The sequence below is a fragment of the Micromys minutus genome (genome assembly GCF_963924665.1).
Source record: "Micromys minutus genome assembly, chromosome: 13".
Classification (NCBI taxonomy): Eukaryota; Metazoa; Chordata; class Mammalia; order Rodentia; family Muridae; genus Micromys; species Micromys minutus.
This window is the reverse complement of record NC_137982.1, coordinates 39,311,950-39,338,882: the sequence shown is the minus strand read 5'-3', so window position 1 is coordinate 39,338,882 and position 26,933 is coordinate 39,311,950. Positions and strand designations below refer to the sequence as shown.

The following is a 26,933-nucleotide window of genomic DNA, read 5'->3' as shown; positions in this document are numbered from 1 at the left end:
GTACATCAGTTGCTTTAACTTTGGGGCAGAAGACTGTGTTTTTATCACTATCCTTGAATCTATTATCAACGTTTGTCCTTGTTGAGTGTTTCTTGTGTCAATGAATGAGTGAGCTTGTGGTCCATTTATGGACTTCAACCTCTACAACTTCTACTGCTTCCTGTCTGATTCTTCTACATTCAAATGGATATCATGAATCACAGAGTTCAAAATTCCTCAAAGATTCAGGCATGCTAAAATGATGAAGAACTTTTGAAACTGAGGCTGCTGTCTGAAAATCAGGCTGCCAAGAATCCATAATTAGGAGTCTGTAAGGTCAGCTAACAGGACAGTTGCTTGTTTTCATTTCCCTTCTTTCTACAGTAAGTATGTAGATCTACTGTTCCAAGGTGGGTGGAGCCCCTTTAGGAGCAGCTCGAATCTCATCTTCCCTAAAATGAGCTAGCATGGTGTGTTCCCCACGTTGTCGGTGTGTAGACTGGTTCATGTGGTGCTCGATTTACTACAGCAAAGACCATGCTGCACATTGAGGCATCACAACCCTATCCAGTGAAGTTAGTCACTTTGTCAGCATCAGAACTAATTAGTGGCTGTGCCCTAGACTTTCTGCGCTCTATTCTACAATGGTCTTGCAAGTTTCTCTGATGATTCACAAGTAAACTCAACCTTAAATGGTCTCGAAGATTTAGTAGACTGGATATGTGATTCAACAGTGTAGGTTAAAGATAGTATTTATAATACTGCTGACTTCTATGAATCATATCTAAGAACCTCAGTACCAGGTCATGTCATATTTGCAGTTCCTGTCCGTGTTAATGTAGTATGAGGAAAACATACATTGGAAATATCTCATGAATAAAAACCTTATCATAAATTATACTCAAGAGATATGACAAAATATGATGAATAGTAAAGTCTTTCTTTATAGCAACTCAATAATTTTGATGTATAGGAGTTACATGTCATTTTAATAAAATATCTGGGTTAAAATGCATTTTAAAAATCCCACAACATTAAATGAATTTTCAGAAAAATCATCAGCTTCAGATGAGTTCCTAGTTATGATGAACCTGACCATGGTATGTATATATTAGAGCCATCAAGCATATATTATAAATAACTGTAGGAGCTTATGTTCTTAAGTAAAAAGTTTCCATTATAGGCTTTCTGATAGTGCCCCATGGGCACTATACACCCCCATGTGTTACAAAGTGAGAAGGCAAATTATGGATGTGCTGCACATAGACACAGTTCAGACACAGTTTCCTTATTACTACCCGTACCTAACTTATCGGGAAAGAAATGGGTACTGTTAGAGGAACATTTGCCTAGCAAAACCTGGATGAAGTGTAGGAGCACAAGGCCGGGATAATAGAAAGGTGATGTAAGACTGGTCCTGGACGTCTGCTTTATAAACCAGGAGCAATCATACAGACATACAAAACATGTTTGGGTAAAAGCCACATTTTAGGAAATCTTCACATCAGTGATGTCATTGCTCAGTCATTCTAAATTGTGTAAGCTGATTGAGGAAGACTTATGGCTCATTTAATGATCTAATAATACCAAAATGTCCTGCTTCATGTTTTGGGGTAAGTGTATGTGTGTTGTTTGTACACTTACACAGTCATGTGGTTATGTGCATATGTAAATGTTAGTGCATGTGTGTACGTGTGCATGTATAGGTCAGGGGTGATGTGTGTGTTCCTCCATTACTCTCTGCCATATTTTTTTATTTTCTTTTTATCAGATATATTTTATTTACAATTCAAATGCTATCCCCTTTCCCGGTTTCCCCTCCATCAGCCCCCTATCTCATTTTCCTCCCCCTGCTTCTATGAGGGTGCTCTCCCACCCACTCTCCCACCCACTCCCTCCCATCTCCCTGCCCTGACATTCCCCAACACTGGGTCACTGAGCCTTGGCAGGCCCAAGGGCTTCTCCTCCCATTGATGCCTAACAAGGTCATCCTTTGCTACATATGCAGCTGGAGCCATGGGTCCCTTCATGTGTGCTCTTTGGATAGTGGTTTAGTCCCTGGGAGCTCTGGTTGGTTGTCATTGTTATCTGCCTTATTTTTTGAGTCAGGTTCTCTTACTGAATGAACTCAGTAACTTGGAGAGTCTGACTAAGCAGAAAGCACCAAGCATCCTCTTGGCCTGACCCTCCCCAGAGTGCTGGAGTTGCAGATACTCACTGCTGTACCTGCCTTTTGCATGGGTTCTTGAGATCCAAATCCAAATGCAAAGCTTGCACTGCAGGCATTATACCAGCCATTGCTCTAGACCCCACTGTTATGTGTTTTAATCTTTATTTAAATATCTTACCTTTAACTTCTATTTTCTATATCAACAATAAATTATTGAACTTATTTGTGTTAAACTAACAGCCCTTCAGAAGATAAATAATTTTAAACACAATTAAGTTCTGATTGGAAAGAAGTTAAGAAAAGTATATTTCACATTAAGCATCTCATGTGAACACTCTTTTTTAAAAAAAAATAAAAAATAAATCATGACGTTAAGCTATTATGTTGATTTATTTAGAGAACCGTTTTCTGATTTGTAGCGGGAATTTTATTATAAACTTTAGAACATAGATATGAGACTTAAATATCTTTTTTGGAGTTACAAGAAAGATTTACATTGTGATGGCCTATGGTCAGCAGATTACCAATGTGTCGGGCCTGTTTTGGGTCTGGTATTGCAGAGATTTGCTTCGTCTCCCCCTACTGAGACTCTCTCGCACAAGGAGTGCTCATTTCATGACTGAAAAGCATGAGGTAACCAGCGCTATCAGTCCCACCCTTACGAGCTCAGCTCTGACCTACATACTTCTGCCTCCTTTGTGCTTCCCATGTTGGAATTCAGTGAGCTCTTTTAGGTGTAGAGCTACATTTCCCAAAGAGACTCTAAAATTTTTTTTCAAAAAGAGATGGGAAATTGTAAGGACCTGTAACAGCCAAATTGTTGCATTGTCTGTATTCCAAGATATTCACTCTTGATATAATTCCTCAGTGCTTCGAAAGGTTGAGTACGTGACTGTGATTTCTCCCAAGTGCCTTTCCCTGAAGGAACTGGAGCAGTCTCTTCAGAGACAAAGGTATCTAACCTTATAAGGAGTGAAAAGTAAATCATTACCCTAAAGATAAGGAAGAATTAGTATATAACAGGGAATGAGCCTGTGTCTTGGATATTTTATATACTATTCTTCTGAAACATAAGTTCTCACCTTCCATGAATCAGGGGTACTAGCAGTAGAATTTTCTTCCCATATCTTAAAGAATGTTTTAATGATGCTATGGTATTACCTCCTTTCAAAAAAGCTCACTGTGCTTTTATTACGAATTAGTTTACAGTTTCAATGTCACCATTTCTAAGTGATAAAGTCACTTACTAACATTTCTACAAAAGTGACGAAACTGGAAAAAGCAACTTGGTTTAAATATCTGTGCCCAGAATTGTGAATTCAGTCTTAGATAGTGAAAATAAAAAGGGATCCCAGCACCGTTAAATGCAATATGGGGGTTCTTTCATGAAAACAAGCAAACAAACAAAAAAAGCAAAACAAAACAAGACAGAAATAAAGGAGGAGACAAGCACTCGCTGTGGTTTTCCTGTGGAGGTGTTTAGGCAGCATGATGTATGAAAATATTGTGTCGTGGACAAAATTTGATAGTTGCTATGGAGAAGGGGGGAAGAAAAAAAAATCCCAGTGGGCAAAGGAAGTGAGGAAGATGGAGCCCATGCCCATTTTTCTGAATGTACACACCATTTAAAGGGAGGTAGAAGCCTACTTTTCCTTTCCCTTTTTCTTTTTGGTGTGTTCCACAGCTTATTTCCCTTTCTTTCATTCTAGGAATTTTAAGAGTAAACATAAACAGAATCTCCAAGAGAATGATTCTAAATGCAAAAGCATTTGGTCAATTGCTAAATAAAGCATTGCCCTTTTTCCTAAAATGAAGTGGATGAAAATTATACCCTTGCGGCTGGCAGCAAAATGCAAACCCTCCCATTCATTTACATTATTATCACACTGTAAGTCAGCTGTTGTGGGTGAGGGATTGCTTTAATTTGCATATTACCCTGCAGACACTGGGCAAAATATTACCAACGGACCACACTTATTGGGGAAGTGTTGTAAAAGTTATAGAAGCAAACAAAGGGGCAATGAACAGAGAACTTTTCTTCAGTGTTTTTTCTTTTTCTTTTTCTGTTTTGGGAGAGTACCTACAATCCTCTTCCAGGGCTGCTAGCATGTTCTAAACTTGTGACATGATTTGGAAGCTAGGAAACCCACAAAGGCATGCATGCTCACATTTCAACCAGTGTAGCCTCTCTATTAAATTCTACTTGAAGAAACTAGTAACTGAATTCATTTTCCTTAAGACAAAAGAAAAAAAAAGAGTTGGGGTTGTCAGTCTTGCCTGACCATGCTTCAAATGACCCGACCTAGGAGCAGCTGTGCTTACTGTACTGCCAATGGATGGGCAAGGGACGTAGCTCAGTGACATGCAGGCCAGTCAAGTCATTTCGACACTGCGCATATCATATATGCGCAACTTGCTTGGGTAACCTGGGTAAAAGTGGTGGCTCGAGCCTCTGGCTGCTTAAAAAACACCAGGGCGGCATTCTTGATGGCACCAGCTTGGTCTCACCCCTGTGAGAAGTAAGAAGGGTCAGAAGTGAAGGTCACCATACGACACTACAAAATCGCTCTCTGAAAGATCACCCCTCAAGCATGACTTCAACATTATTCAAAGCGTTAAGAAGAGAAACAGGCATTTAAAATTCATGCTCTGAACTGCATTAAATATTATCAAGATAGCAGAAGAGTTAAAGCATGAGGGCGTGGATTGGAAATGTTACATCCAAGGCTACATTCAAGGCACTTTAGCAAGCTGACAAAGGGTCAGATGAACTTGGGGAAAAAACACTCAATTCAAACAACTCACAATCTCTAAGTCCATACAGTTATCCACCCTTCAGGAAAAAAACAGTTGATTTAGACATTGCAAATAGACAGTGCCTTGGTTTTTTTTTTCTTCAAGGGTTAGTAGCAAAACACAAGAAAGTTGTTCCCCGGTGTTCATAACCATCTCATAAGTCAAAGAATGTATTATGATGACACTGAGTTGGTTAAGTTCAGAATCTGCATTCAATCACATGTGGAAGATTTCTGTGTGTAAGCAGGTTGACTGCACTCAATTGGCTTAGACAAGTGTTTAGCACTCTTCCCTACCACAAACTTCCCCTCCTTAAAAAAAAAAAAATCAACTTTAGGAAACATGAAAGTAAGTTCAAGTCAACTTTAGCATGAGTTAATAGGTCTGGGCAAAATGAATACTATTCTTTTAGGAATGATTTCATTACAGGCAAGGATATAAGAGATTGAGAATAAGAGCCATTACTCTGGAGACCTATACGGATGAGCATGTATACACTAATGCATTATCTCACTTATATCAAAAATGCTTAGAAAATTCATATTAATGTCATGAGTTTGAAAAGTGAATATTTGAAAATTACAGTCATAACCTTCACATGGCCAGAATCATCTGACATCATCAAACAGCTCACTATATAAACATTACAGTAGATAGTTCCTATTTTCTTGCAGGAGAGCAATATATAGTATAACGTATCTCATAGTGTTAAAATCCACAGAAACACACATCTCTTTTATTTTAAAATTTCCTACCTCCTTGCTTTCTTCCATATCTGATTCACTGCTGAATTCTTCTGTATTTAAGTTCTCAAAGTCAGACTCTCCCACAGCAATGGGCACAGTCACGGTGAGGCTGGGGTTGTTGATGAATGACATGTAGTCACTCTCATCTACCACATACTTCTCCACACTGCTGCCTATGCCGCTGGTTGTTCCATTTCCGTCTTTGAGGTAATTGAGGTCCTTGCCTATTTCTATGGTCGTGTGGTTGGAGATACAGCTGTCTTTCTTGTTATTCAGGTCTTCAAGCGGTTTGATTTCATCTAAAGCTTTCTGTTTTCTGACAAAGGCTTTCTGAATGAATTCACGTATCTTCCTTTTAACAAAATCAATTCCCTTCTGCATCCTTCCCACGGCAATCTGGAGGTTGTTCATTTCGTTATCATCGTCGGTGGCAGCCAGGTTGTCCGAGCTGAAAGAACTGAGGAGCAAGGCCAAGAAGAGGTTCAGAACCTACAAAACAGTGGAGGAGGAGCAGTCAGCCTGTTGTTTCCCCTGCTTTAGCTATAGAAAAGTACAATTGTCTTCATACATCCGGTTAAAGACAAGGTCTCCCAGAACACAGCAAAGAAAAGTCAAAACGAATAAATGGCCATCTGATAGCAAACACTGCTCACACTCTTCATTTGGGGTTCATTTCAAAAATCCCTAAGCTTCCATGGTATGAAACTTCTATACTAACTTTACATCCTGGCAATCTAGAGAACACCACAGTAAAAAACAACAAACAAACAAAAAACCCAAACCAACCAACCAAACAAAAAACCCCAGATATTTTGAATGCTTGTTAGTTTGAACATAAAATCTGTATTTTCTAGGATACTGAATACTTATTGTAATTTTATACATAGAACTATGTATTTCAACGTGATTTGGTCTCTGCAGCATGGCAACCCTTTTCATCTTGATAGCTTGCTAAATTAAATAAAAATTAATGTATTGCTAGATCAACACTCCTAATTTTGATTAAAAAAACCTTTTAGATGCTATTGGTTCATGCAAGACTTATAAATACATCAAAGAAGTTGTTGTATAATAACACCACTGTTATATCGAATTAAAAATGACATAAACAAGGCAGGTCACTTAGGATCAGGCAATGTTGAGGATGTGACTGTCATCATTTTTTTTTTATTTAACAGCCCTCAATTATTCAAAGACAGAATCAAAATAAAATACAGACAGGACCGAATGCAGACGTTAGTAGTTCAGAAGTGAAACTAAATTTTAGCTAAAATTTCAGTGAAAAGGACAGTGATGTGTCAGGGAAGAGTCAATGGAAAGAAAGGTAAATCCAGGGCCATTCTGGCCTTCCAACATTTGCCCACCTTGGCTCCTGGCAGCCACACTAAGAGCTCTCTGTCCCTCTAGTTCAGAAATTTACTAATACATGTTCTGCCTCATCCTTGAGTTTCTTACTTGGATGACAGCTAAACTAAGAAAAAAATAGATTTAAATAATGTTTAAATATTTATCTGTAAGAAAGCCAAGTTACAATGCCACAGTTATTTTTTTGGATTTAACTTTTTAAGGATTATTAGTGGAATGTCTTTGTCTATTATAATTTTATCTGTATTAATAAGGCCTTTCATTTAATGTCCAATGTTAGAATTTATTTTGTTTTATTTTAATTTTTATTAACATATCATGCTTATATGCATCTGTATAGTACCACTGTATTATTTTGATAGATATATCCATTATTTAGAACAAGTTTGGCTCAAGAGACATTTGGAGGGTGAGCATATTACAGAAGTCCAAATTACCTGTGGCTCTTGAAATCTTATGTCATAGACAGCTGAAAATGAACTCTATAAAAAATAACTCTTCCTAAAACATAAACTATTCTTTAGTCAAACATTGTTAAAACCATATTATCTGTGACTGAAAGGAGAGAAGTGTTACTACTTACAACAAGGTTCCCAATCACCATGACCATCATGAAGACTGTAAGACACATGGTCTGGCCTGCAACCTCCATGCAGTCCCACATGGTCTCTATCCACTCCCCACACAGCACACGGAACACGATCAGGAAGGAGTGGAAGAAGTCATGCATGTGCCAACGTGGGAGCTCACAATCATTGGAAATCTTGCAGACACATTCCTTGTAGCTCTTTCCGAACAGCTGCATGCCGACCACGGCAAAAATGAAGACGATGATGGCCAACACCAGGGTCAGGTTGCCCAGTGCACCCACCGAGTTGCCGATGATCTTAATGAGCATGTTCAGTGTGGGCCAGGATTTTGCCAACTTGAAGACTCGCAGCTGGAAAAATAATGTAACAATATTGTTAATGCTTTGCACTGTAGAAACATCACCAGAACAAAACCTGTCTCAACTATAGAAAAATGAATTATTCATATCCCAAAGAATTATCTAACAAGAGTAGCAAATATTGTATGTATACACACACACACACACACACACACACACACACACACACACCTCTATATAAGCTTTTGGAATTGTTTTTTGTTATCTTTTTTTTTTTAAACTAAGATATTTGAAGGGCTATAGGTTAATACACAGAGACTCATTTTCAAAGCGGTAAATATATTATTTAAGAGCCCATAGTGAATATGATTTTCAGGGTGGTTGAAGATCATGATGTAGGGCACACACTGCATACATAAGTTAAAAGAGAAAGGTGAACTCATTTCTTGGAGAGTTTACACAGTCTCCATCTAGTGTATCTTTAGAGAGTGCTTTAGGATTTACTTTAGAAGGAGGATTAAGCTAAAGGGTGTATTTTTTTCAACCTTGATGTCTTCAGTAACTTAAGAATGAAGTCATTACAGAGTGTGCATATCAATGTACCACTCTACATGACAAACTGGTGGCATTGGTTTGCAGAGGTTTCTGAACCACCACTCTCAGTTAAATAGCAACAGCATTTATTTCTGATGCTTAAGTAAATAACACCCAGACAGCAGTACATTATTTAGTGACACTTAAGTGACTCAGAAGAGTGGAAGCACCAGGTTGCTTAATTCATTCTAAGAAATAATTTATGAAAAAATGCCTGGTACATTATGCAAGATTAGGTAATGATTCTGTGGTCCCTAGTTCCCTACACTGTAGCATTTATCACAATGGTTTGCTAAACATTGTTCTTAAGGAGTTATTGCCTATATAACCTGTAGTATATCTACTTATAATTGCTTTCTGTAATTCTTGCATACTTCGAATTAGATCAATAACTCTTACTGAAGACCTAGGAGAATTACTATACAGTTCTAAGGATCTTAAGTTAAATTTGTACTTTGAAATTCATAAAGAAAGTCTCAAAGAGACATTAAGTCAAAGTCTTGGGATTAATTAGCTGCACTATAAATCACTTATATGACCCTTTCTTTGGTAATGATACACAACCTGTGTTATTTGAAGATAAAACCCAGCCAAAGGTAGAGCACATATAATAAAACATACTATATTATAGCACATATAATAAAACTTAATAGAGATGTATTAAATCATAGCTAGTCTTCTAATTTTAACAAGATATCAATAGTTTGAAATGTTGAGATCAAATGAAAGATAGCTTAATGTTATTACAATGCACTATAGGAAGAGCTTCTGACAGGGAAGGTTTAATAGCTCCCTGATCTGGGTAAAGGAAAAATATTTAAGGAGTGTGCTGCCTTTTAATTCTCCTCCACCATATATCCTATTCCAAGTATTAGCTTCTCAGGGGATAAAGTAGGTAATCCAAGGTCCTAATGGATCCATGGTTACACAATTAGATAACTGTGTTGAACATGGTGATTGCAATTTGGATTGATGAGTGATTTCCTTTTATCTTTCTCCACTAATCCTGCCATTATATATATATATATATATATATATATATATATAGAGAGAGAGAGAGAGAGAGAGAGAGAGAGAGAGAAAGAGAGAGAGAGAGAGAGAGAGAGAGAGAGAGAGAGAGAGAGAGGGAGGGAGAGAGAATGCCATCATTGGCTGTTCATTGAAATAAAAGAATACATTTCTCAAAATTATCATAAAAAATTTACATCTTTGAGAAAAAAACCCGATGTCTTCATATTTTACAAATGATACTATATTTGTGAAATATGTCAAGTCTGTCATTAGGACATAATGAAGACTAATTAAGTAGAAAAGTAAATATGGATTCTGTTAATTAGTTACCAGCCGGAATGATCGGAGAACTGACAATCCTTCTACATTTGCCAAGCCGAGTTCCATCAAACTAAGGCTCACGATAAAGCCATCAAAGATATTCCAGCCTTCTTGGAAGTAATAATATGGATCCATAGCTATTATCTTGAGAAACATTTCTGCTGTGAAGATCCCAGTGAAGACCTATATGAGCAATGTAGCTGATTACAGGAATGCCAGCTCTCAAAAAGAAGTAATGTAACAAACAGTAGATCAAACATATATTCTGGACTTTAAAGGTTAGTTTGTATTCAATAAATGGATGTCCTTGCATTTTTTATATTCAACACAATATATAATTGTTCATAATACTTAGGGTTTATCATTCAGAGAATGAAATGAACACCCTGATTTTACTAGAAAAACATTGCACTGGACACACTGTGCTCTGTCATGCTCCATCTCTCTTGTCCTCTAAAACTTCACCAAGTGCCTGCCCAGAAGCTCAGACTTTAGTTTCCAAGTATAATTGTTTGGTCTCTTTTCATGGCTCTGCAGAAGAAACTGTAGCTAAGGAGGCTTCACACATACTATAATAAACATAGGTTTATTATATTAATCTCCACTAACCATAGTAGCTGAATACCTATTAAACCAATCAAAAGCTTAGCTTTACTACAAAAGACTTTGATAATCATTTTTTGAAGACATATCAGTAAACCACAGGAGACCAATTCCAGACTAAGACAAGGCATAATTATAAGTCAAACAGGTTGTTTCTGTGTAAAATTTCCTTTCCACAGGCTACAAAAATGTATGTACCCAGTAGGGCAGAAAACATTGAACAAGGTTTCTTCAGGAACGTTTCCTGTTCCACATTTCCTGTCCTACAATTTCTTTTTTCTGAAGTGAATTGTTAAATCAACATGGTGTCCATTAAGAAAGTCAGAGGACGAGGGGAAGAAAGGGATGGGGTGTATATGATATTTAATGTAGGACTTGATAAAAATGTGCTTATTGTATATACTTTATCATTTGACTCAGTTGAGATCTATCATAAATAAAGCTACACACACACACACACACACACGTGTGTCTGTGTGTGTATAGTGTTCAATTCAAGCCTAAAAAGTATAAGACTCATGAGAACTTAATTAGCATTTCATATTATATATGTATAAATATAATATGTATGAATATATATATGTATATATGTTACACACACATATTTTTCCCACAATTCCTAGCAGAATCTTGTTTTTAAATTATCTTTTCACTTATTTATTCATCTTGTGTGTTTGAGGGAGCACATGTATAAAATAATACGTATATGAAAGTCAATGGATAACTTACAGAAGTAGGTTCTCTTCCACCTTTTGGGGTCAAGTATTCAATTTAGGTTATTAGGCTTGTAGAAAGTTCCCTTTCTTGCTGAGCCATCTGGATGGCCCAAATTTTGCTTTTGTGTCTTTCTTTGTTTGTTAGAGGTAGGATCTCCCTATGTAGCACAGATGGCCTAGAATTTGTGATCTTCCTGCCTTTGTCTCTAAACTGCTGAGATTACCGGTATGGGTCATTATGCCTGACTGTAGATATCATTATAATACAAAAGCAATTTAGATTCATTTCTAAATCAAATTATACATAAAACCTCTGAATCCTTTGTACTAAGTTTAAGTAGTAACCTATTTTTATTGTTGAAAACAGATGCAAAAAATTGGTATCTTGGGTGAACACAGTCAATTAGTTGATCACTTGTTTGACAGTGACACATAAAATTAATAAAAGCAATCTGTAGGAAGATGAATCATCAAGGGGTCTTACCAAGTTCCCAACAGACAGCACACTGCTGAATTGCTCTGTCATGGGGTAGTGCTCCATGGCCATGAAAAGGGTATTTAACACAATGCAGATGGTGATAGCCAGGTCAACAAACGGGTCCATCACCACCAGGTTGACAACGTGTTTTACCTTTAGCCATGGCTTACAACAGTCCCAAATCAGGCACATATTAGCAAATTTATACCAGCAGGGTGGGCATTTCTGTCTAGATTCTTCAAGTTCTGGGGAGAAAAAAAATAAATAAATATAGCCACTTTTTACTATTAATCAGTCTTTGGTTTAAATTGTATCAATTTTTTAATAAACAGTCTAAAGGTACATTGAAAAGATAATCAGTTGAAAATGTGAGAATAAAAAATTATCAGTGTGTAGGCTCACGGAGAGTAGACCTGGAAAGCCTAATGTTCTCCAGTGTTTCTCAGATAAACATGGTTTCTAAGACTCTTTCTGCACAACTGATCTTTTACAATTGTCTACAAGGTGTACAAGAAACAAAATGGCAGAGCTTTCATTTCATACAGCTTCATCTATATTCCGCATAGAACAAGGGGTGGTGTGTGATAGCAAAGACTCCTCCAGAGACATCATCACAGCCTTGGTGACTCATGGGGACACTTGGTGTCTTGGATTAGATGTCATTGGAGGAATTCTAATGGAGGAACATTTTAAAAAAATCACTTCTCTGTGTTTAAAAATACTCACATTAATAATAAATCTGAGTTACATGGGGTTGCATATTAAATTCAAAAATTTTCATGTTCTTCCTATACACCAATTTAACCAGAAAAATTTTAAATAGAAAATAATTAACAGAATAAAGTGAGGTTCTCATTGTTAGTATACTAACACTTTACAAAAATATATCCAAGCATTATTAATAAAACACAAGATTTAAAACAGAACATTTAGAGAATTCGTGTATCTCCATTGGGTCCATTTATTTTAATGCATTGAAATCTGCAACTATTGTATCAAATACATGAAATGAAATTTTTTATGTTAAAGATGCTAAGAGAACATGCAATGCTTTAGAGAAGGACTTAAGCTAAATGGGAATGTAGAATTAAACTTATCTGACAACTGGCTACAAGGCTCTCTGAACTTTTGCTCTAAAATTAAACAACTCAAAGACCTTCTTGATGAGGCCTGTTTAGTAAACACTGTTAACGTTCTCTGAGAAACTATGAAGTACAAAATTATCGTTTCCATCATTCTTTGGGAAGATGATCACTTAGCAGAGTCTTCAGTGGGAAAGGATACCAAGTTTGGTGGATTCAGCCAGTACCATTGCAGAAAATGACTTGCTCTGCCAAACATGTGATCAGCTCTTCTTAGCACTCAACAGAGGGAAGCTTTCGTTGTTCACTCCAAGGCATGTGACCTCTGGCCAGTCACTTAGCATTATTTGTAGCAACTAGGCCTTTCCTCCACTACTGATGGAGCTTCCAGTGAAGTAACATTTATAAGGGAGGAGGCAGCATAGAGAATGGAGAAGAATGCTGCCAGATGTTTGTTTTGCTAATAAACATTTGCTAAGTGTCTATGCAATGAGGTCAGCCATTTCCTTTAATGAGTTTATTCCTTACTGATTCAGTGGAATTCTGTTAAAGCTAGACACTTCAAATTTCCCCTTGGATAAGGAAATTCTTTAAGTGAACATTTTGTTTCCATTTCTTATAATTTGTAGTTTGGTAAACAATAAAGAAATGTTTTAGTTGAGTCAGACAAAAAGTCCCATAAATAAATTAACCATTTTAATTATTTATTTTATATATGCATTATTACTTTATAGATACCTTCAATACTATCAAACAGAGGAAATAAAAAATTATATATAATTTGCAACAAATAATAGAAGAGAAGCTGCAAAATTTCTATGTTATATCAGAATAAATTTCATTTTTAATTTATACAAGCAGTGTTATAGTAGAAAAAGAAAAGCAAATAGCATAGCACAGAACATAAAAAAGAGAGAACTCAGAGAGACATTCAAGGGGAAAATTCAGCAGGTGCTGATGGTCTTGACACTAGGAAAAGTTGGAGCAAAGTTGCGTTTAGTTCTATAATAAAATCACTCAATTATTAATCTTGCATAGGAGGTTCTTCCACTTTAGAACAAGCGAAGCACCCAAGAGGGAACTACAGCCACGTCTCCATCATTCCTGAGGGAGATTTTCCACCTTAGAGTCAGCAGCAGCTAAGTTCACATCTTAATTCCTTCAGAATTTTATCTTATACCCCAACACACACACCAAACAAAGTGCATCCACAAAACAACTCTATACGACTCTGCATTTTAAAGTATTTTTTGCTCGTCACTAAGCAGGACCTGTGTATTACTCTGGAAAATGAAGAGTTGGCTGTAGTTGAAAAGAAGTAAAGCAAAAGTTGCCAGCCGCACGAACAAGCCTGGTTTATGAAAAGGAAGGTGAACTAAATTTTGGAAGAAACTACATTTAAAGAAACAGATAATAACAACAAAGAAACAGCCCATTGCTTACGTGAACAAGCATGTCCATATCAAAGTAAGCTCTACTATTCACGTTATGTGCAGAACATTGCTACCTACTATTTCTGGCCATTGCCACATTCAAATTGTTCAGATGTAACTAAGTAATATATACATGGATTTCAACCTAACCTACACTAGGAAATGTTTTTCCATGGAAGAAGTTGTGTGTGCTTTTAAAATAACCACTGGATGTCAAATTGTCGACAAGTCCAATTTGTTATGGTCTGATTTTTTTTCCCCTTCTGTTATTCCTTACATTATGTTGAACTTAACACTACTAGAAGTGCAAGGCGTGACTGTCAGTTTAGACTTACCCTGGCTCCTTCTCTACTTCCTGCTTTGAGGAGCAGCCATGCTGCTGACATCGGAAGCAGAACCACTGGCCCCTTCCTCTCAGTGGTTTTGCTATGGCAAGGAGCAGAAGACCAGAGGCTTTCCAAGAGTTTTACCTGGAGGGATAGGGAGGAGCAAGCTACTGGCAGCTGGGGGGGAGAAGGAGTGTGAGCTAAGCAGGCAAGGTTGGGGAAGAAGGGACTCGAGTTTAATATTCCATTGAAGTAAGTGAAAAGTTCAGGACTCTAAGAAAACTGGGTCTCATATCAACGTCTTGTCCATGATGACAGACATCTATTATGGTAGTTTTTTCCTGGTTGTGACTTTCATGCTTTTGATACTAAGATCATGAGATTTCTGCATTGAAATTAAAAATACCCTCTCTAAGAATCTACCCAGTCTTTGAAGAAACTATTATTGGAAGGAGAGACATATATACTAGGCAGAGGGCCAGGGAAGGGAAGGAGGGTATTGGAGATATGAATAAGAAACAGCGTATATATCTATTAAAATTTGAAAGGAGTTTAAGAAAATAAAGTCATGCACACACCCATATTCTTTCAACCTTATGCTCCCCCCCCTTTTTGCGTTCTATTTTAACTTACATGTTCAAACATACTTTTACATGTGTGCAAATGGGAAGCTGGGAGACTTGTAAAAGATAAAGAGATAAAATACATCTTACATGAAAGGAAGGAAAAATAAGGAAGAGATGGGCAACAGAGAAGGGGATTATAAGTGAATACATTTTACATAAATACATTTTTCACACATTGAAGTTGACAGCTGCTGTTGATTTCACTTAATATAAAAAGGGAAAGAAAGCCACATGAGTTTATAAAAGTAGCAATAATAGAATGAATAATAACTGGACCATCAGTTGACAGTCTTCAGCATGCAAAGAACAGGGGCGCTTTACATGTGTCCTCTTAGTTAACCCTTAAACAACTTTATGCCTAAATACTACAGTCCACATTTTTGCTGAAAAAAAAAAAAAGAAATTCAAATCATAAATGAGTACATTGAAATTGTGACAGTGTCTGGAAATGATCACAGACCAAGCTCTTCTCCGGACTTTTATTTTGGTAGTATGGAAATCCAGTCTTGTAAATACTATGTTAGCTACTCAGTAATAAGGTTCAAAGTAAAAGCTGACCTGTTATGATATTTCATCAGCGATAAAGAGAGTCAGACACAGAGAGACACAGAGAGAAAGAGGATAAAGAAGAGAAGAACAAAGGTACAACTGTAAAACTTTGAACACAGCTTCGGTGAGGCATGGTACCTTAATTCACACTTTTATTTATAATTTTGGTTGAGTCAATAGATTTTATAACTGCGTTATGAAATCTTATATTGTGTAACTTGTCAATGTGTTAGCACCATCGTGATAAGCATAAATGAGCTCACTGTTACAAATAACACCATAAAGCTTAAAGAGTTTTGAATGTAAGGTTTGGAAGTTGTATTCCAAATGTACCTTGAACTTGTAGAAGTTTTCTAGAAGCTCGTTCAACCACCTACACAAGAGAGTCAAGTTCATGTGCTACACTGATTTTGCTTTACCTTTTAACAGAAGCGATGATGTGGTGCTGGGTTGAGAAGTATTGTCTTGGAAACTTAGGTGAGGGTCGTCACATTGTTAACAACCTACTGTCAAAAAAGCAATGGTGGGAAACTTTTGACTTACCTTCCATAGTGTTTGTCAAAATGCTGGCCATACTCATGGCTCTTTGCCTTGTAGGGTCTTCCAACAAGTCCATAGAAACATGGTAGGAACTAGATCTCCTCTTCCTGATTTCAGTTTCAGTAGTTGTGCCCTGAAATACCATAATCCCAGAAAACAAGATAATCACCATTCTGGACTGTAACAAACCCAGCAGTAGATGCTACTTAACTAAAAGTTCTACATGATTCCTCAGACATAAGCAGTGTCTTGCTTTCTTATTGTAGTGGTTAAAAACCAAACAAAAGCAGCATAAGAGAGAGAAACTCTTTTTCGACTCTGAGAAGTTTCAAACTGGTACAGCCTACATGAAAAGGGAAACATGGCAGCAGAAAGGGTAGGCATAGTGACAGGGGGAGGGGCAGACTTCTCACACTCATCTGGCCTCTGCATGCTGGAAGCAGGCAGTGAACAGAAAGTGGGACCAGGTTATACAGCCTTAAATCCTACCCTCAGTGACCCAGCACCCTCTTCTCGTCTATACCCATTGAGATTCCACAACCTTCCCAGACAGTGCCATCAGCTAGAGATCATCAATTGAGACATATGAGCCCATGTGTATATTTCATATCCAGACCACAATAGCTTCTTGTGATGTTCCTAGAGTTACCATATTAAGACTATTTATGAAAGTCCATGAACCCCTCAGTCTTCTGTGATGCCAGCTTTCTCCATGCTAGAGATTTGGCTTGGAAGGCCCCAAATTAATATCAACTGTATAAACTTGGTACATCTCACTCATTTCAAACTCCAGCTACAAACTGAAATCCATAGTTTCTGATGTACTACTAGATTCAGTTTTTAGACTTTTATAGACAGGTGTGAAAAGACATTATCTGATGTGCCCATAATAGTTTCATTAAAATGTGAGCACTGGATGTAAAATATTTTTTATTCTTATATTTTTGTAGACATATCATTTGCCATATCCATATTTAAAAAAAACCAAATCTTAGCTAATCTATCATTTTATCTTATACTTCCATATTAGTTTCCCCAAAATATAAACCCTATATGTAAATTATATTTTGGGAGACAGATATAATTTTCCAATATTCTTATTTTTTAAAAATGTAACTAACCTATCTTTTTGCCTTATATTTATGAAACAAATCTATTCACAGATGAGCTACCTAAAACATCACAACTCTTAGGGCATGCCAATTGGAGTGTTTGAATGTTAGCAATCACAAAGATGGCTCTGTTCTTTTCTGCTCTAAAAAACTCTTCAGGTTTGGAGCCAGGTAGAAACATGATCCTACTTCAAGACATCAAACGTGGTATCACAGGAAAAAGAAATAATCTTCAGCATTTCAAAGGCAGATCTGAGTGAGTCAGTGATGAGAAGTAACTTTTAGCTCAGCCAGTGTCACTGCTGTTGGCTAAATAACTACTTAAGTGTTGTGTGTGAATCCAGGCATCACAGGGATGTGAGCAAGGACCATTTCCAGCCATCACAGGGATGTGAGCAAGGACCATTTCCAGCCATCACAGTGATGTGAGTAAGGACCATTTCCAGCCATCACAGGGATGTGAGCAAGGACCATTTCCAGCCATCACAGGGATGTGAGCAAGGACCATTTCCAGCCATCACAGGAATGTGAGCAAGGAACATTTCTGCTCTGTTTACTCACTTGCATAACTGTGTATTTCAAACAGATTTCTACTCAACTAATATTATCATGAATGGAGATAAAGAGCCATGCTGTCAGCTCAGATTAACTACAAGGTGAAGGAGTAGTTGAAGCAAGGAGAAAAAGAGAGACTCCATAACTGAAAATAAAACAATTAAAGTAAAGATGGGATCATGGAAAGGGAATATTCATCTCCTGAAAGATGAGTCTTTTAAGAAAAAAAAAGTAGAGGCCACAAAAATGTTATTCAGTCTCTTCATTATAGGCAAAACCACACCAAAAACCTCCACATCTATAGAAGTTTTAATGACAGATTCCAAAATCTCTAATAATATTACTTGGCTAATTCTTCTGAAGTTTAATTGTCTCAATGGAATGTATGTTTAAAGAGCACGAAATAGTGTGCTTTGTTTGGGACATGCCATTTGCTTGCTGCATGTCCCAAACATGGCACAATACTTCTGTTCACACTTCCCCATTGCTAACTGGGTGTATCCCTCCAGCTTTATCTACGGGACAAAGTCGTTCCCCAAATCATTGACTTCATGGCTGAAGGGATGTAGGTAAGGGAATTCACAGCCTATCTGGTTACAACAGGCTTGGAGTCAAACTATGTCCAATAGACCTTTGTGATTCATTCTACATTTCCCGATAGGGTAAATGTATGATGACTCTGATTAATGCCATGGCAGTTCTGTTATATGAATTTGCTGTTATGTTTGTGCAATGAAATTGAGAGTTTTATCCCAAGGGTAACAATATCTGTGATTGGGCCTACTTCTGTAGTCAAGAACCTTGTAGATTGTTTCATAAGAAAAAGTTTTTCAGGCCCCTCTGAAAAGCTTCACCCTGAGGAGTTCTGGGTACAGCCAGACACTTTGGATTTACCATTTCTGAGAATCACCAGCGAGTTTGAAGCATGGCTTAAGAAACACTGTTATTTCTTGATTTACTCATCAAAACTAACATTTCAGCACTTCACAAATCTATTGAAACTTGGATGGAAGTTGGCTCAGTGGAGCAGCACTTGCAATGCGTGCATGGGAACTCTCTGCTTCTGGTGTCTTCCTCAGCTTCCTTTGTTAGTGTTACACTTCATCAACATGCTCATTCATATCCTAGGTCTGATGGTTTGTCTATGCTCCGCCAAGGAAGTGGCAGGAATAGAAGGTGTGGCTCTGTTGGAGTAGGTGTACCACTGTGGGTGTGGATTTTAAGATCCTCATCCTAGCTGCCTGTAAGCAAGTATCTGCTAGCGGCCTTCACATGAAGATGTAGAACTCTCAGCGCCTCCTCCACCATGCCTGCCTGGATGCTGCCGTGTTCCCATCTTGATGATACTGGACTGAATCTCTAAAACTGTAAGCCAGCCCCAATTAAATTTTGTTCTTTATAAGCGTTGCTTTGGTCATGGTGTCTGCTCACAGCATTAAAACCCTAATTAAGACACTAGGTTAAGGTCATTCTAAGGCATTTGATTTATTTGTTTATTTCGTTTGCCTCTGGTATTTTAATTAAACCGTGTTTTAGATTTTTTTAATTAAAGAAAGAAGAAAGAAACAAAGAAACAAAGAACAAAAGAAAGAAAAATACAAAGAGGAAAGCCTAGCCAGGCAGTGATGGTGCACTGCTGTCCCCTGGAGGCTGAGGCAGACAGATCTCGGTAAATTCCAGGTCAGCCTGGTCTACAGAGTGAGTTCCAGGACAACCAGGGGTACACAGAGAAACACTGTCTCAGACAAAAAGAAAAAAAGAAAAGAAAACCCACTGGTTTAAATGAAAGTATTTTCTTCCTCCTCTGTTCTTACTATGTAAGAAAATTCAATAGAATATTGTATTTTACTAGGAACAGAAAGTAGTAGGGCTTGTGGATAGGATATCTAGGGTCAGATCTTAGTTTCAGAATGCACAGGCCTCTATGACCCCTCCGAAAAATGGGCATAAATTAGTAACTATTATAATGGGTAGTTGTAAGTGTTCAATGAAGTAACCCTACAGTGTTCTGGGAAATGTGTTGTACAAAACTGGCTATATTCATTTTTCTAAGGAGATGTGACATTTCCCTATCACTCTTCTTGTCTGCTTCACAACAAAGTTCTACTGCTTCTGTGGCTTACTGTTTTCCATGATACTTGGAAGCTTTCCTGGGAAGAAAGGCTGAGAAGAGGCCATAGGAGATCAGTGATGAGCAGCAGTTCTTGCCATATTACAAAGCAAGATGTTCCTCTAAGAAGTGATTGAAAACTATGTGGACCATGATTACATGGGCCTAAGAAATGTGTCCTCTTAAAAACAAGGAAATGATATAAAAGTAATTACACAAAGGAGATTTTGACTCAGCTAGGGAAACTGAGTGTAATCAGACAACAAGGCAGAAGTATTTTATAAAGTTCAAGTAACTTTCCATTGAATTTCAACTTGAAGAATGTCTTGCTTTATAAAGGGACCATCATAAAGATACATCCTGATAAACATTACTGAGTTGAAACTCTTTTCCTTATGCTCAATTGGAGGTGACTTTGCATATAAGAAGAACCCATGGCAATAGTATGGATGTGGAAATACATTAGAAAAAGTTTAACGTGACTGTAGCCTGTGCTATTCAAGCAGCCTCCTTACTGAAGCAGGGTGGCTGGGTCATTTGAGTTGACACTGGGGGAAAGACACACCATGAAAACTGCAGAAAATTGTGACATATGGGATTTAGATAGAATTAGTGGTAGCGTGACTCCAAGTGGAGGTGTGAAGTTGTTATAGAGGAACAGGATAACAAAACTTTTCAAATGCATGTGTGTGTGTGTGTGTGTGTGTATGATCATGCTTATGTTTATTTCTATAATTTTTAATAGCTAATCATATTTCTAGGTGTAGTGGTACAGGCCATTAATCCCAGAGCTTGGGAGGCAGAGGCAGGTGAATCTCTGAGTTTAAGGCTAGCCTTGTCTATAGAGAGTTTCAGTATAGCCAGGGTTACACAAAGAAATTCTTGTTTCAAAACGATATAATAATTAATAGTTAAATAATAATAAAATAATATCAACAGCAGTGATAATGATAGTTGAATGTTTGCACAACAAAAATGTTGCTTATTAAACTCCAAACTATAGAAATGATAATGGGCAAATGCATCTATGAAACTCACTGTATGATATTAATTTGTAGAGATGTGTTGAAGGTATTTTTTTTAACAAGTTAAGTTCATAGCTTGATGAAACCAGCCACCTTTCGGCCTAGGAATAACAGATGCAGTAAAATCATCATCTTTGGAAATCAAAACCCACATTCCTGATTGCACTGCGGTCCCTTCTCTTCCTGTTTGCTCAGCTGCAGCGTTAATGGTCCTCACCTCTGGTAGTAGCTGCCCCACAGGAGATGTGAGAGCAGAAGGGCCTCCAACCAGGGAGACCACACCGTTACAGTCCACCGCACTGTGCATTTTCCCATTCACAGGTAGAGTAGGTATCCCTCGGGAGACACGGCTGGCCTGGCTGACGTTGCTGGGGCGCCTTTCTCCGTGTCTGTGCGGTACAAACAGAGAGTCTCTTCTGCTGTCGTTGTCCTCAAACGTGCTGTGTTCATCGTCTGCAAAGTCGTTTTCAGAACCAATATCCTTCACCCGACCTTTGAAGCTGAAAAGGCTTGCTCGACTGTTGCGTCTTGGAGAGAAAAGGGAACCTCGGATGCTCAATAGAGACTAGAAACAAGCAAAAGGAACAAAACAAATGAAGGGAATTAAGAACTTTCATCCAGAAAAAAAAATGGCTTGGCCCACTGGTTCATCACTGGGAAGGGGTCGAAGCCTCCCTTCGTTCACTAGGTGCTCAGCACTTTGGTTTATGCCCTCCACCCCCCTCCAGTTTCCTTCATTTTCCTCCTGTCATTTTCTTTGCCTAAGCATAGTTAGAAGCACTCCCACAATGCTGTCTAGCCTTAGTACCGATGCCTGGAACAGCAGCTCTTGCTACACCATCCTCTTAGAACTGAATTTCACCTAACGATTCAATGGAAAGTAATTAAACACACACCTACATTTAGGCCTTTTGAAGCTCAAAATAGATACAGTAAGAGCTCACAAGTGACCACACCCTGAGGCAGAGCCTCCCGAGAGAATAATCAAAGCTGGCTTGCTGGTAGACCTGCATAATTATAGTACAGGAGCAGCTTCTCTCCCTCCCTTTGCATATTTTATAATGGTCTTCATGAATAAATTAAACAAATCAAGCTGAAATAACTGTATGATTCATTTCCTGAATTCCACTCTTCTGTCTCAAGAAATCCGAACAACACGGTATTAGCAAAACTTGTAATAAGAATCTGATCACGGTCAATTAGCATTTTCTAACAATGACCTGTTTCCTTACTCCGCCATCACATACTGACAAGGATAATTTACCTCTTCTATGCCATCAGTCTGTGTTTATAACCTCTGCTACAAATGCAGTCACTTGAATAATAGTCATTTTTTTTTGAGGTTCATAAGACCCTGTACCTTCGGAAATGCTCCACTATTCTTGAATCATTTAATTTCTAAGATAGTAATTCAATCCCTGACTCTAGAAGCAGGTCAACTCATGTCTAGCCAACCAGAGCACCCCATTCCTGTAATACATGGCATGGTTTATAGAAAGACACAGGGTATTGCTTGGCCCACTGAGAATCAACACTTCTTTTTCAACTGGGTATTGAAATTACTGGGTCTAAGAGCGACAGTGGGTTTCATGCTAGGCACAGGGGAGAAACCTTGGATGACATATGAATAAAGATATGGTTAGGCCTGTTCCCTACATACAACTTGCTATCTTAGTCACTGTCCTGTTGCTAGGAAGAGATATCATGACCAAGTCAAGTCTTATGAAAGAAATTCAGTTGGTTTCTTACTTATGGTTTCAGAGTCTTAAAGCATTTTCAACATGGTAGTAAACATGGCAGCATGCCAGCAGATACTGGAGAACTATCTGAGGGCTACATCCCAATTCACAGGCAGAGAGAGCTTTGGTCTGGTGTTCACTTTGGAAACCTCAAAGCCCACCTACATTGACAGATTTCTTCTAACAAAACCATACCTACTCGAATAAAGTCACACCTCTTAATCCTTATAATCTTTGCAAACAACGCTACTCCCTGGTAACTATGTGCTCAAATATATGAGCTCGTTTTTATCAAAAGCACCACATTCCACTTTCTGCTGTTCATGTTCTTGTAGCCATATCAAAGCACAAAATGCATTTAGTCCAACTTCAAAAATCCCCATAGTCTATTACAGTTTCAACACTGTTTAATATCCAAGGCACAAAATCTCTTCTGAGACTTGAGGCACCTGTAACTCCCTATAAAATCAAACCACTATACCTGTCAAAAACTAATCCTAGACATTATTTATATAATCTATAATATAGTTCTGTTTTTCATAAGCTATTCTATATTGCATGTCTATAACTATTCATAGAAATAGCACAAATTCAATAATTTTATATGATGAGTTTGATTTTTTCTCTTTGAATGATTTAAAGACAAATAAATTTCTGTGCCTATGATATTCTTGTATTCTTTGAGCACTAAGTATTCTTCCAATTTTTCTTTTACATAATTGTCCTTTATTCAGTTATATGTGTAATATTTATACCACATCTGTATGTGTTAAATACTTGTTTGTGTTATGTGTCTTTTCATTCTTTCATAAAGCAAATAACATTTTAAAAGACAGATGTATCTCTCTATAGAAGTTATTTCTTCCCATCCCTACCCCTAATCCATCTGTCTTAGTTACTTTTCTATTGCTGTGATAAAATACCATGACCAAAGCAACTTACAGAAGGAGGAAAAGATTCTTTGGGGCTATGGTTGCTATGATTGCAGAGACTTAGAGTTCCTGATGGCAGGATGGAGGTAACAAGTGGCAGACAGGAGAGCTCACATCTGCAGCTACAAACTCGAAGCAGAGAACACACTGGAGATACAGAAGGCTCTTTGAAACCTCCATGCCTACTTTCTGTGACACACCTCCTCTAACAGGGCCATATGTTATAATCCTTCCCAAATAGTTCCACCAAGGAGGGGACAACATATTCAAACGTAGAGGCATATGCAGACTATTTTCATACAAGCCACAACGGCAGTGCTACCGATCATAATTAATAACCTATTGTTTATCATTAGCTCAAAAAGAAAGGGACAAAGGGGTTTATAGTAAATACAGCAAAACCCATGCCTATGTAACACTTTTAGTAGAGATTATATGTTAACCTAAAGTATATCATAGATGGATAGAGGAAGATAATCTCAATACATCTGGTTAAAAGGTACATTAAGAACAGAGTTTACGTCCGGGATGACAACTTGGCTTCCAATGGCGTGCTCTGAGCACGCCGAGCCCACAGGTGCGGCGACCGGAAGGAGACTGTTAGGCCTTTTAAAAAACATTTCCATCATGTCTGACACTCAAGAAGCTACCAGAGAGCACTTGGATATGAACCTTCATGAGAACAAGAAGCCTGTACCCCTGATAAAAAGTGTTGTCAGAAGTGAGGCTGAGCCTCTCCAAGTCACTATTGGAGCCACTGTACCTACTGGCTTTGAACAAACCACTGCAGATGAAGTGAGAGAGAAATTGAAGTAATTGTGCAGAATCAGCAAAGACCAGGGCAAGATATATTTTGATATTTCAGTGGAAAGTCTCGCTCAGATTCACTGTCTGAGATCAGTTGATAACTTGTTTGTGGTTGTTCAGGTGTTTAAAGATTTTCAGTTCAAAGCTACAAAGGAAGAAGTTCTAAGAGATTTTGAAGAACTGGCTGAAAAGCTCCCATGGTCAGACCCTTTAAAAGTTTGGCAAATTAACACCACTTTCAAGAAGAAGAAAGCAAAGCGCAGAAAGGCAAATCAGAGTGCGGGTAAAGAGACAGCTGACTGTGGACAAGGAGACAAAGCAGATGAGAAAAATGGTAAGAAAAAACTTGCCAACAGCACCTCAGATTCACATATCTTGGACTACTATGAAAATCCAGCCATCAAAGAAGAAATATCAACCTTAGTAGGTGAGGTCTTGGCATCTTGCAAAGATGAAACTGGTCAAAGCCTAAGAGAAGAAACTGAACCACAAGTCCAGAAGTTTAGAGTTACCTGCAACAGAGCAGGAGAGAAACACTGCTTTACCTCCAATGAAGCTGCAAGAGATTTTGCAGGTACTATTCAAGAGTACTTTAAATGGAAGGCTGATATGACCCACTTTGATGTAGAGGTTCTCCTGAACATCCATGATAATGAAGTCATTGTTGCTATTGCACTGACAGAAGAGAGTCTCCATCGCAGAAATATTACACATTTTGGGCCTACAACTCTCAGGTCAACCCTTGCCTATGGGATGCTCAGGCTATGTGAACCTGAACCGTCTGATATAACAGGGGATCCAATGTGTGGAACAGGGGCAGTACCAACAGAGGGGGCTACTGAGTGGTCTCACTGTTACCATATTGCTGGGGAAAACAACCCACTGTCAGTGAATAGAGCAGCAAATAACATCTCATCTCCATTGACTAAGAGCCAGATTAAAGATGGAAAAACATCCTGGGGTTTGCCCATTGATGCTGTTCAGTGGGATATCTGCAACCTCCCACTGCGTACTGCTTCTGTGGATATTATTGTAACAAATATGCCATTTGGAAAAAGGATGGGCTCCAAGAAGAGAAATTGGAATCTATATCCAGCTTGCCTTCATGAAATGAGCCATGTTTGTAGACCAGGGACAGGTAGAGCTGTACTGCTTACTCAGGACAAGAAATGTTTTACCAAGGCATTGTCTGGAATGGGGCATGTGTGGCGGAAGGTCCATACTGTCTGGGTGAACATCAGGGGACTTCATGCTGCAGTTTATCTTCTGAAACGCACTCCTCAAAATTTTGTTCATCTTTCAGATCAACATGGAGGAAGAGAACCTCCTTGGTAAAGCAAAGAATGAAGACAACTTAGCGGTATTTGTAGTTCCTAACACTGGAAATGTCAGCATGAAGAACTTGCTTTGGGAGAAAAATAGAAAAGTAACTCGGTATTACAGGTTCCACTGCTTAACTACTCCAGTGTTTTATTGTCAGCAAGATGATTGTAATTGTGTTTCTTGAGAAGCCTACATGGCTTGCCTTCTAAGCTTCAGAACACTTTAGGCCATATCCTATTGCCTGTGCAGTCTACTGCTCTATGGTTTAAATTCTTTATATCATCTCAGAAACTGAAGCATCCCTGAAGACCTACAGTTTAACATCTGCCTTAAAATAAATACACACAACCTAAACAGGGCAAAGACTCGTTGTGTGACTATTAGTACTAAGACATTGCTAAGTAGTAGAAGCATCAGTAGATGAGGTACGGGACCAACAAGCCTAATTAAAGGAATTTTTCTTTCAGTATAAAAAAAAAATCAGAGTTTACATATAACAACTAGATTGCAAGTAACCCAAGCCATGTCTTTCTCCACAGTCAACTCATTGCGCCAAGATGCCCCATGCAGCTCTTAGAGCCAGCCGACAACTCCAGTTGTAAAAGTACTTCTCTTTCCCAAATATGAAAGAAGAAATGTGTCCTCCATGGGCCAAGCAGAATGCTATGCCTCTCTTTGAACCATTGTTGATACTATGGGCATGCTTACAATTATTTCCTAAATTAAGGCTGTGATAAAAGACAGCCCAGAAGACACATCCTTTTCACCAGTGAATCTCCAAAAATACAACTGCTCATTTATCACAAGTGACCTGGTTCTTAGAAAAGTTTCAAAAGAAAATATCCATATTACCTTGAGACTTGACTAGAGATGTGCTCTTGACTTTCTTCCCTTTCCTCTCCCACACTTACAAGTCAGAGATGTCTAAGAAATAGTTCACATTTCCACCTACTCTGCTGTGAAAATGATAATTTTGCAGGAAAAGCTTACATATATATTTGGTATGAAAGCAGAGATGGTTATCAACAAAACATCCTTTCATTACATCACTAGAAAGTACAGTTTCTTAATAGTTTGCGACCTTTGACCTTTGAAAATACCTCATA

At 38.0% G+C, this 26,933-nt stretch overlaps 2 protein-coding genes across 11 annotated transcripts in view; one reads left to right on the top strand and one right to left on the bottom strand.

The window, feature by feature from the left end:
• LOC308429113 (sodium channel protein type 2 subunit alpha) overlaps window positions 1-26,933 on the bottom strand; it is a gene marked incomplete at both ends in the record, with an annotated part of 84,498 nt that overhangs the window by 33,008 nt on the left and 24,557 nt on the right. For 3 of the 10 annotated variants that reach the window (XM_080927804.1, XM_080927805.1, XM_080927809.1), the window contains 6 exons: window positions 5,701-6,180; window positions 7,640-7,996; window positions 9,881-10,054; window positions 11,675-11,913; window positions 16,228-16,357; window positions 21,244-21,591. In XM_080927804.1, coding sequence (XP_080783930.1) covers window positions 5,701-6,180; window positions 7,640-7,996; window positions 9,881-10,054; window positions 11,675-11,913; window positions 16,228-16,357; window positions 21,244-21,591 — 1,728 coding nt within the window. Of the gene's footprint in view, window positions 1-5,700; window positions 6,181-7,639; window positions 7,997-9,880; window positions 10,055-11,674; window positions 11,914-16,227; window positions 16,358-21,178; window positions 21,592-26,933 lie in introns of those variants that run through there. The other 7 variants (XM_080927807.1, XM_080927808.1, XM_080927802.1 and 4 more) reach the window with 6 other exon arrangements.
• Window positions 24,325-25,839, top strand: LOC308429118 (tRNA (guanine(6)-N(2))-methyltransferase THUMP3-like; the record flags this gene model as incomplete). Its single annotated transcript, XM_080927816.1, is given in 2 exon segments — window positions 24,325-24,510; window positions 24,514-25,839. Coding segments are annotated over 2 exon segments (1,512 nt in total).